The sequence below is a fragment of the Periplaneta americana genome, chromosome 14, assembly GCF_040183065.1.
Source record: "Periplaneta americana isolate PAMFEO1 chromosome 14, P.americana_PAMFEO1_priV1, whole genome shotgun sequence".
NCBI lineage: Eukaryota > Metazoa > Arthropoda > Insecta > Blattodea > Blattidae > Periplaneta > Periplaneta americana.
In genome coordinates this window covers 11,710,274-11,722,684 of record NC_091130.1, presented here as the reverse complement: position 1 = coordinate 11,722,684, position 12,411 = coordinate 11,710,274, and the positions used below count along the sequence as shown (strand labels likewise).

Below are 12,411 nucleotides of genomic sequence, written 5' to 3'. Positions count from 1 at the left end.
CTGTGCTTAACTCTTATAACATAATTCGAATTTAATCTCAAATTATCGATAGACCTCAAAACAAAAGCCGTATGACCACAATACAGCCTTACAATGAAAAGTATTGTGTTTGGGTACTAACCTCTTTCAGGACTTGTGCATTCTATCTGATTTATTCTGATGTTCCACTTGCGATTAGCTGTCACGGCGGGGTTAGTCCTAACCGTGATCTGGATGGGGTTGTTATCGGCAGGGAAGTCCACGTATACTGAAACAAGATTTGGAATATTTCATTGCATAGTTCCATAGCTGAAACAGCAGAGAGTTGTGCAAGATTTATGTACTTTCTCACCGTGCTGGCCTGTATTTTCGCCACAGATTCGAGGTACAGAGGAAGCGCCACCTGTGATCTCGAGGTAGTCGTCAAGACAATTACCATTGGCATCCGGTTGTCCCACAGTGAAGTCTAGTAGATCAATACGCAGCTGAAAATTACAAAACTCAGTGTTATCAACTTCCGTCAGGAGAATCTGATATCAAGAAATGCTACTGAGTTGAGCCATTGTTGCTCCAAAGGGATAGTACTAACACAATGGTAATAGCACAGTCTAGTAGGCTATATACAGTCACGAAGCTCAATACGTAGTAAATATGCATCCATAGATAGTTGCTTAGCACTAGGATCGCTAATATCGCCTCATTACAGATAATGCGAAATAGTACCAGCACAGTCTATTGTTCCTAGCAGAGTGCTGCATTGGAGTTAAATCGCTCGCTTGAACTCGGTCGAGTGTCGCACCCTCGAGTGAGATACGGTCGGTTGTGATACGCTCGTAATAAATAGAAGCACAGTACAAGGTCATCTCACCGACATGTCTTATCTTGTATGGAAGGCGACAGATAAGATACACATATGTTTTGCTCACACGGTAAAAATAAGGCTTAATTTTCTGCGTTTATGACAAACGTTTAATGGAACGTACCAAAACAGGAACATGAAGTTATAAATAAAATAGTATGAAAAACTTCGAGATGCAGTTATTATTGCTAATTAATAATTATTCAATATTTGATTTACCACATACATAATGTGATAGGTCCATACATAGTGTTCCGCCTATATACTGCGACAATATAGAAACGTTTTATAAAATATTGATATAGCAGTAGATTAATAACAATATTAGTACAGAGATAACTACACAGAAAATATAATAAAACTAATAATCATACTGCACAACTGTTACAGACGCAAAGATTGATACACTAATTATTATTATTATTATTATTATTATTATTATTATTATTATTATTATTATTATTATTATCATTATTACTAGAAAACTTGATACAGTTCTTGCATTATCGTGATTGTGTTCTCCGTTTATAATAATTACATTTACATCCAATAACAAAAACAAAATCACTTCTGTGTGGAAAAAAAAAAAAAAAAAAAACATTTACCTTCAAGATTTATATTACATTTTAAAGCAAGTTTTGTAGTTGTACTATGGAGAGGTTAGTTAAACACTGCTAAGTTTTGAAAAGATAAACATCTATGATGTTACTACACAGTTCATCACTGTAACAAGAACGAAAGTCTAACGCTCGACTTATACCGTTCGAGGATTTATCGCTCGTGACAATTTTACCCATCATGCATGTGCGCTACCTATCGGATTATGCTATGAACTACTTGGCGCTCGAGCGAAAACGTCCCATGCAGACCTTGGACTTCCTAGCATCCTCACAACTCAAGCTTCGTGACTGTATATACTAGATTGTGGTAATAGAGTAAAAAAAATTCGGAGTACGCTGTAAAGGAGAGAGAGAACAGGAAGTCTATGCCTGATTACGTTATTGACAGAACTGCTGTTAGGCAGTGACGATCAACATCTCTTGCACTCGTAACCTCTCGTTTGTTACGCTGCCACATTATCCCTAGTCTATGGATTCGAGTCAAAAATGTTATCTCAAACACTGACAAAAGTATTAAAACTCTGCCACTACATAAGAAATTTCGTTCATGTGTGAACCAAAGCTCTCACGAAGTTAGCCGAAGTCTTCCGAAGAGAACTTAACGTTTGGCAGTCGGTTTTTAGTTTTTTATAAGCTGTTACATTGTGGTGTCTATGTGGATGACGTGAATATGTTAGGAGAAAATCCACAAACTATTAGGGAAAACACTGGAATTTTACTTGAAGCAAGTTAAGAGATAGGTTCGGAAATAAATCTCGAAAAGACAAAGTATATGATTATGTCTCGTGACCAGAACATAGTACGAAATGAAAATATAAAAATTGGAGATTTATCCTCTGAAGAGATGGAAAATTCAAGTACCTTGGAGCAACAGTAACAAATGAGCCGTTCAGAGCAGAAGTGGTGTAAGTCAAAATTGGGTAATGACGTTTAAAGTAAAAATTCTGTAAAATACAGCGCAAAGTAGCAATTAACATGTCCTTCGTGCTATCCACTGACTACTAATAGTTTAAATAAATTGAATATTAATTGCTACTTTGCGCTATATTTTACAGAATGTTTACTTTAACTCTCATTACCCATTTTTGACTTACACCACTTCTGCTCTCAACTGCTCAAATATAAGTGACACTCGGAAGGAAATTAAACAGAATAAATATGAGAAAATGCCTGCTATTATTCGGTTGAAGGTTTTATCATCCAGTCTGTTCTCCAAAAAGCTGGAAGTTAGAATTTATAAAACAATATCGGTTGTTCTGAATGGTTGTGAAACTTGGACTCTCACTTTGAGAGAGGAACAGAGGTGAAGGGATGAAGTGACAGAGAATGGAGAAAGTTACACAACGCAAAACTGCACGCATTGTATTCTTCACCTGACATAATTAGGAACATTAAATCCAGTCGTTTGAGATGGGCAGGGCATGTAGCATTATCGGTAAATCTAGAAATGCATATAGAGTGTTAGTTGGAAGACCTGAGGGGAAAAATCGTTTATTTCTAACATTAAGGGATAGCAATGTAGGCTATATTCAAGAAAAGAATTTGTCGCCAAAATGTGCACTTTCCTCGATAAAGCAATAATGATCAACATTTCAACACTTCAGCTTGTAACACATTTCCGCGAAAAAGAGTATAAATGCGTAGTAATTTTGAAGGCTTCCGCTAGAATACAACATGTCACAGGTCCTATATCACACTATTTCATATTTCTACCCTAATTTCATATTTGTAACACTTCCTCTATACGGAGTGGAAGTAAAATAACCTTGCAGATTAAAATGGACGATAGGGCACACTTAAATGAATAGAAAACCTAGATTACGTTTTGTGATTAAATGCACGGTTAAATAGAAAATTAAGTTTGAAGTTTCAGTAATCGGGCAACATCGCCGCTAACACATTCTTCTCGTGATACAGATGTAAGAGGTCAACGAACTAGGTGTGTATCGGTAGATGAGCTTCTCTCTGCCTCGACGTTGCCACTTGTCGCATCGTGCAGTGGCTTGAAATTAGAGTCTTTATTAATTAAATTTACACGAAAATCGTCAACGCTATTGAAATACGCCAGAGAGATAAATTATTCTTTATTAGATTTCTTATCGAGATGGGCAAAAATCAGGATTCTACTCGCAATAGTTACGGAATAATAGCTTGTTAAACATTTGGGGAAAAAAACTTTTTTTTTCTGAGAAAACTATGAACTTTCCACCAATATGATATTATAGTTTTTTTGTTACATATAACATGAGCTGAAAATCTGAAAATCTGCAAGGCTATTTCACTTCCACCCTGTATATGAGCCATTTACCTGGCATATGTTGGAGTTGCACTTGGTGATAGAGATGCTGCATCTCCCGCTGCCCGTGTACAGACCCGGGTAGCCAGGGTTGCTGAAGTAGGTGCAGTTGAGGTTGGACGTCGAGCCACACGTCCTCTGAACTGTACACAACATATACGACAGGGTGAGAAAACCAGCCTGCAGACATTCTTCCGTGTGGTAATTGCTTACAGTCTTTCCTCACGACATGTCTGTGACTTACTGACACAGCAGGTGCCCCAGTTGCGGGCACAGCTTCCAGAGGCGAGGCCTGATAGGCTGGCACACTCCTTCCTAGAGTAGCAGGTGCCACACAGCCCGTTCGTTCCTGTGCACTGCACGTTCTTGAACCGGATCACGTTGAAGAAGGAGAAGACTGCGAACAGGAATTATTTATTGATTTATTTACTTATTTATTTAACTTTTCATTTATTGATTTATTGATTTATTGAGTTATTGAGTCAATTAATTAATTGTCAATTAATTAATTAATTAATTAATTTTTTATTTATTTATTTATTTATTCAACTTTTGATTTATTGATTTATGTATTACTAATTTATTGAGTTATTGAGTTATTTATTTATTTATTTACTTGTTTAATTTTTGATTTATTGATTTATTTATTACTGATTTATTTATTTATTTATTTATTTAACTTTTGATTTATTGATTTATTTATTACTAATTTATTGATTTATTGAGTTACTGAGTTATTTATTTATTTATTTATTTATTTATTTACTTATTTATTTAACTTTTCATTTATTGATTTATTGCTTTATTTATCACTGATTTATTGATTTATTGAGTTATTGAGTGAATTAATTGTCAATTGATTAATTAATTAATTATTTATTTATTTATTTATTTATTCAACTTTTGATTTATTGATTTATGTATTACTAATTTATTGAGTTATTGAGTTATTTATTTATTTATTTACTTATTTAATTTTTGATTTATTGATTTATTTATTACTGATTTATTTATTTATTTATTTATTTATTTATTTATTTAACTTTTGATTTATTGATTTATTTATTACTAATTTATTGATTTATTGAGTTACTGAGTTATTTATTTATTTATTTAATTGTTTATTTATTGATTTATTTATTACTGATTTATTTATTTATTTAACTTTTGATTTATTGATTTATTTATTACTGATTTATCGATATATTGAGTTATTTATTTATTGATTTATTTATTACTGATTTATTGAGTTATTTATTTAATTTTTTATTTATTGATTTATTACTAATTTATTGATTTATTGAGTTACTGAGTTATTTATTTATTTATTTAATTTTTTATGTATTGATTTATTTATTACTGATTTATTTATTTATTTATTTATTTATTTATTCAACTTTTGATTTATTGATTTATGTATTACTAATTTATTGAGTTATTGAGTTATTTATTTATTTATTTACTTATTTAATTTTTGATTTATTGATTTATTTATTACTGATTTATTTATTTATTTATTTATTTATTTATTTATTTAACTTTTGATTTATTGATTTATTTATTACTAATTTATTGATTTATTGAGTTACTGAGTTATTTATTTATTTATTTAATTGTTTATTTATTGATTTATTTATTACTGATTTATTTATTTATTTATTTAACTTTTGATTTATTGATTTATTTATTACTGATTTATCGATATATTGAGTTATTTATTTATTGATTTATTTATTACTGATTTATTGAGTTATTTATTTAATTTTTTATTTATTGATTTATTACTAATTTATTGATTTATTGAGTTACTGAGTTATTTATTTATTTAATTTTTTATGTATTGATTTATTTATTACTGATTTATTTATTTATTTATTTATTCAACTTTTGATTTATTGATTTATGTATTACTAATTTATTGAGTTATTGAGTTATTTATTTATTTATTTACTTATTTAATTTTTGATTTATTGATTTATTTATTACTGATTTATTTATTTATTTATTTATTTATTTATTTATTTATTTATTTAACTTTTGATTTATTGATTTATTTATTACTAATTTATTGATTTATTGAGTTACTGAGTTATTTATTTATTTATTTAATTGTTTATTTATTGATTTATTTATTACTGATTTATTTATTTATTTATTTAACTTTTGATTTATTGATTTATTTATTACTGATTTATCGATATATTGAGTTATTTATTTATTGATTTATTTATTACTGATTTATTGAGTTATTTATTTAATTTTTTATTTATTGATTTATTACTAATTTATTGATTTATTGAGTTACTGAGTTATTTATTTATTTATTTAATTTTTTATGTATTGATTTATTTATTACTGATTTATTTATTTATTTATTTATTTATTTATTTATTTATTCAACTTTTGATTTATTGATTTATGTATTACTAATTTATTGAGTTATTGAGTTATTTATTTATTTATTTACTTATTTAATTTTTGATTTATTGATTTATTTATTACTGATTTATTTATTTATTTATTTATTTATTTATTTATTTATTTATTTAACTTTTGATTTATTGATTTATTTATTACTAATTTATTGATTTATTGAGTTACTGAGTTATTTATTTATTTATTTAATTGTTTATTTATTGATTTATTTATTACTGATTTATTTATTTATTTATTTAACTTTTGATTTATTGATTTATTTATTACTGATTTATCGATATATTGAGTTATTTATTTATTGATTTATTTATTACTGATTTATTGAGTTATTTATTTAATTTTTTATTTATTGATTTATTACTAATTTATTGATTTATTGAGTTACTGAGTTATTTATTTATTTATTTAATTTTTTATGTATTGATTTATTTATTACTGATTTATTTATTTATTTATTTATTTATTTATTTATTTATTCAACTTTTGATTTATTGATTTATGTATTACTAATTTATTGAGTTATTGAGTTATTTATTTATTTATTTACTTATTTAATTTTTGATTTATTGATTTATTTATTACTGATTTATTTATTTATTTATTTATTTATTTATTTATTTATTTATTTAACTTTTGATTTATTGATTTATTTATTACTAATTTATTGATTTATTGAGTTACTGAGTTATTTATTTATTTATTTAATTGTTTATTTATTGATTTATTTATTACTGATTTATTTATTTATTTATTTAACTTTTGATTTATTGATTTATTTATTACTGATTTATCGATATATTGAGTTATTTATTTATTGATTTATTTATTACTGATTTATTGAGTTATTTATTTAATTTTTTATTTATTGATTTATTACTAATTTATTGATTTATTGAGTTACTGAGTTATTTATTTATTTATTTAATTTTTTATGTATTGATTTATTTATTACTGATTTATTTATTTATTTATTTATTTATTTATTTATTTATTTATTTATTACTGATTTATTGAGTATTGAGCTTTTGATTTATTTAGTTTTTTATTTATTTAGTTATTAATTATTTATTTAGTTATTGAATTATTTAGTTATTGAATTATTTAGTTTATTGAATTATTTAGTTACTAATTTATTTAGTTATTGATTGATTGATTTATGTATGTATTTATTTATTTATTTGGTTATTGATTTATTTAGTTACTGTTTTATTTATTGACTTATATATTTATTTATTTATTTATTTAGTTAGTTATTCAATTATTTAGTTATTGATTTATTTAGTTACTGAATTATTTAGTTATTGATTTATTTAGTTACTGATTTATTTATTTATTTGTTTATTTATTTATTTATTTATTTAGTGATTGATTTGGCTATTGATATAGTTATTGATTTATTTAGTTACTGATTTATTGATTTATTAAGGTATTGAGTTATTGATTTATTTTTAGTAGGTTATTTTACAACGCTTTAATAACATCTTAGGTTATTTAGCGTCTGAATGATATGAAGGTGATAATGCCGATGAAATGAATCCGGGGTCCAGCACCGAAAGTTACCCAGCATTTGCTCGTATTGGATTAAGGGAAAACCCCGGAAAAACCTCAACCAGGTAACTTGCCCCGACCGGGAATCGAACCCGGGCCACGTCGTTTCGCTGCCAGACGCGCTAACCGTTACTCCACAGGTATGCACAGGAATTTCTATCAAAGAAACTTGTAAGGGAAATTATCATTGCGAGCATGTTTGTGGAAAAACTGTGGATTCGAGGAATTGTTTATGGAAAATTATAGAAACGCAAATGTACGAATAAGAATATGCTCCTACTAGACGTTCATATTAAATTCAGTCAAGAAAATTTTCGAGAAAAAAATGAGCGAAGATTTTTTTTAAGAAATAATTTATCTAATTTTGGAGATACTATTTTCTAAATAAACTCACAAGATATTTTCCAACACAGCATTTTAGAGAGAACTTTTCTGAACAACTTTTAAAGATAACGTAACCAAATAAAAATTTGCAACAGAGAATTGCATAAATTAAATTTGGGCTACAACTTTTATAAATACATTTTTTAAAAATCATATAATGTAATTTTAAAAATAATTGATTAAATGGCGATCTTACTCGTGTTAATTATGTAAGCATGTGCGGCTCACAGCTGTTTCGGTGCTACTTGACACCATCCTCAGAGCCTACTAGATCTCGGTGCTATCTCACCTTCGCTGCCTGTTGTGTGGGTACGTTCGTGTGATGAAGAGTTGTGTCAAATAGTATGTGTGTTCTGAAATTGATCTGTGTGTAGAGAATTTGATCAGGATGTGTTTTAGTGTGTCTGTATATTTCATATTGTTCTAGTGTGTTGAGTTTTTGGTTTTTGGGTTGTATGTGTAGGATTTCCATGTCTGTATTTATGTTATTGTATGTGTGTTTAGCATTAGTTATGTGTTCGGCATATGTAGATGTATTGTGTCCTCTAGTTATTACTTTAATGTGTTCTTTGTATCGAGTTTGGAATCATCTGCCTGTCTATCCAATGTAGAAACTGTCGCAACTATTGCATGTGAGTTTGTATACGCCTGTGTGGTTGTATTTATTTGTTTGTGTTGTTTGTGTGTTGAGATGTCAATTTCAGAACACACACACTATTTGACACAACTATTCATCACACGAACGCACCCACACAACAGGCAGCGAAGTTGAGATAGCGCCGAGATCTAGTAGGCTCTGAGGATGGTGTCAAGTAACATCGAAACAGCTGTAAGCCACACATGCTTACATAATTAACACAAGTAAGATCGCCATTCAATCAATTACAGCAGAACTTGGTTATAGCGACCTCGTTTTGTGCGACACTTCGCCTATACCGTCAAATATTCTGTGGTCCCAACTAATTCCCCTTAAGACATATGCTTTCCTACCTTGCTTAATACGACAAACGCATGTGCGTCTACCTCGCATATAACGTCATTTTCAACCTCGGTTCGGAATAAGATTTTCTAAGAAGCAAAGTATCTTAAGAAATATTTCGTTGAAATCTGACCCTGACAAATTCTTTACAGTCTCCTTCTGTCATAGACCTCTGGAATGCAGGCGGATTCCCCACCCCATTGTAACCTGCCCGAATTCATGCGGTATTAGATCAGTTTCGACAGGAAGTTTTCACTAAGTGCACGCATTTTAACGCACTATGGTCACTAAAAGAAGTGAGTGACGCTTTAGAAGTCATTAGAATTATGAACATGTTCTATGAAGCTAGGGAAGGGAGCAGTGAAATTGCAACTGAAATTATGAACATAGAACGTAATTTAGCCCTAGAAAGTGTGTATTGGGCAAGTAGAAGACAACAGAGTAAAATGACTGATTACTTCACTTCTAAGTAAAGTAGTTCGGTGAGTACTGAACAAACTGTTTTAAAACAGAATACTGTATTTGTAATTGTAGGCCTAGGTGTATATTATTATGTTCATTGTAACCTTAAAATTCAATACATAAATCTAAAATAAGTCTAATTAAGTTTGTTATTTTTCATTTTCCACATAACTAGGTTGATAATGTGAATCTCGGTTACTACGACACTCGTTTATAACAACATAATTTTTAAGGTCCCTTGGATGTCGTTATAACCAAGTTCTATTGTATTTATATTCAAGTGTTAAAAGTAGTGTACGAAAGATTCAACATGGATAATTTTAAGAGCTGAGAATTTTTTGAAAATATTTACCTAAACTAATATTTCGTAAAAAAAAATTAGATAGTATATTTTACAAGAGAAATGTTGTAAGATTTTGTGAAGTAATAGAAAATTTGAAAAGAATTTAGAAATCCTTGAATATATTTAGGAGGTAAAAAAAAAGGTATTGGAAAAAATGATATAAGAAAACTTTAAGTGAAATTATAAATCTTTTGGCTTAAAAACTTACACCTTTCGTCTCTCTGAACTTGAGTCAGGTTCTGCCAATCGGGATCTATCCACGTGGTTTGGTTGTTCCATTCCTCTACCTCGTAACCCCAGGCAGCAGCGCTGGTGAGCACAAGTATCCAAAAGAGGGAAACCATCGCAACGGATTGGCACTCAAAGGTCCGCCACAGCCCCATATATATATAGTCTTGTACTGTTTGCACTTCTCCGCTAATTGCTCTAAACAGGCCTGTTTGCTGTCTAACAGTTACCCACCAGCACCAATGTTTTCCTCTTGCCCCCGTTCTATTCAGCAATAATATAGATTTCGAGAATCCCAACTAGTTCAACCTCCTCTCTCAATGTTTTGCAAACATAACCTCAAAAGTGAAATATTTCTATTAAATAGTAAAACAAACTGATTTATGGGCATATACGTGCGAGGAATTTATGTAAATGGAAACGTGTTATAAGACTGTCTAGTAGGCTCAGTAACAGGTCTACTGACATTATAAAAGAATTATTAATGGCTGAAGATGAAATCGTGTTATCGATCAGATTAGATATCATTTATTGATTAGTTATTGTGCATTCTATGATTCAGATACGTGTGCAAGGTCAAGTGAATATGGTACACAACACTGGTCTAAAAAAAAAAAAAAATCTTTGTCTACTACAGTAATGTCAAAGCAAGCGCATTTTTCTGACCTTGACGTCGTGCGCGGGCAGCAAGCGCTAAGTATGGAAAGAGGAAGGGTTGTGTGTATGAATAATCAACCTGTTGGATTAAGAAAACAGTGGTGCACAAACTTCAAACGGAACGTGAAGTTTTATGTCGTTATTTTTATATGGCTTCTTTCTGTTGAATATTATCTATATTGTCTGTAAAACAAAAGTACTAACACTGATTTCTTAATATTGCTCTTGTGTTTTAAATCTTAATAACATAATAGAGAGTTAAGAAGGAATATTCACTTCAATTCCATAGTAGTATAATATTATACTGTATAAGTGGATGAAACACATCATTCATAAAGAAAGTGATATTCCAAAGAAAGACATGATAAGTTGGAATTTATATTGATGGTATCTTTAGCCTTACAAAAGTAATCAATAAACTAATCAAAACAATATTACAGTACAAAGCAAAGTTACCTAGGTACTGTACCTGTTTTAAGTGTAACTAATATTACATAACAAAACTCTTATCGCATTATGCTTTTAAGGTGATATTTGTGAGCAACTTCCTATCATCAGAATATTAAATTATTTTCTCGAAATGTGCTGAAGCTATAGAGCTGAAATTTTTACAACACATGGGCACGTATCTTTTGCTTATGATGTAACAGTAGTTGCTTTGCTAATTCATTTCCTTACAAACAATTTCCATGCGAATATTTTCAAAATTTTCAATGCACTATCTTCAGTAACACGTATATACGGTATATTAGATTTACGAAAACATTCTGTAAGGCTACTAAATCCATAGGCCTATACCTGAAAATTTCACTTTTCTATACGAAAAGTTTACAAAATATTGCTTTTGAATAAAAAAAATCAAACTTGTGAAAAATGAGCATTAAAATTAAAACTTACATTCTTATAATGCACTTATACTTCTCATGAAAATCTAAAAATTAACATGGATACAGTTTTAATAAGTTCTCTTCCCTTTATCTATTGAATCAGTGCTGGCCATCCTTGAATATAGCTCGACCAAGCGGCATACACCACCTCTTTCGTCTGTCTCTTTCCTTTCCGCTGTAAAGCGCTCAGGCTCTCCTGGGCTCTAAAGCGCGCGCTTGCTCCTGTGGGCATCAATTGATATGGCTGGTCTACTACTTAGGAAATTTCAAGTGTTCTGTACTGAAATTGATGCGCTGATTCCAGATCTGTAATCATGTTTATCATAGCCACACCTCTATTTTATTTTAATACTGAATACTCTCTCACAACACCATATCACTCTCCATTCCTAAACACAGAACATGCTTCTACTCTTCATCTTTCACCGTCTCTGCACCTCATCTCTGGAACTCTCTACCACAACATGTCAGACTGTCTGACATTGTCTAGTTTAAAAAATAAACTAAAATTGCACTTTTTCAATTCTGATTCCTTTCAGTTATAAGCTCTTTTCTCTGAGATAGTTTTGTAAAAATATATAAATTTATTTTCCTTCCTTTCCCCTTTTTCTTCTCTTGATCACCAGATGAATTTATCATCATCCCCTTTTCATTGTGAATTTTATTTAATTTTCGTATTTCTTTTCTTTTTTATTATTTTATTACATTCCATTTTGTTATATTCTTCCTTACG

At 29.3% G+C, this 12,411-nt stretch overlaps 1 protein-coding gene across 1 annotated transcript in view; it reads right to left on the bottom strand.

Annotated features, from left to right (window-relative positions):
- LOC138713146 (uncharacterized) overlaps positions 1-10,615 on the bottom strand; it is a 48,455-nt gene extending 37,840 nt beyond the window's left edge. The window contains exons 1-5 of the mRNA XM_069844967.1: positions 10,115-10,615; positions 3,999-4,151; positions 3,767-3,897; positions 332-464; positions 122-247 (exon numbers count right to left, since the gene is read on the bottom strand). Of these exons, the coding sequence (XP_069701068.1) occupies positions 122-247; positions 332-464; positions 3,767-3,897; positions 3,999-4,151; positions 10,115-10,289 (718 nt within the window). The 5' untranslated portion in view covers positions 10,290-10,615. The remainder of the gene's footprint in view (positions 1-121; positions 248-331; positions 465-3,766; positions 3,898-3,998; positions 4,152-10,114) is intronic.
- Between the last annotated feature and the right edge of the window lie 1,796 nt (positions 10,616-12,411).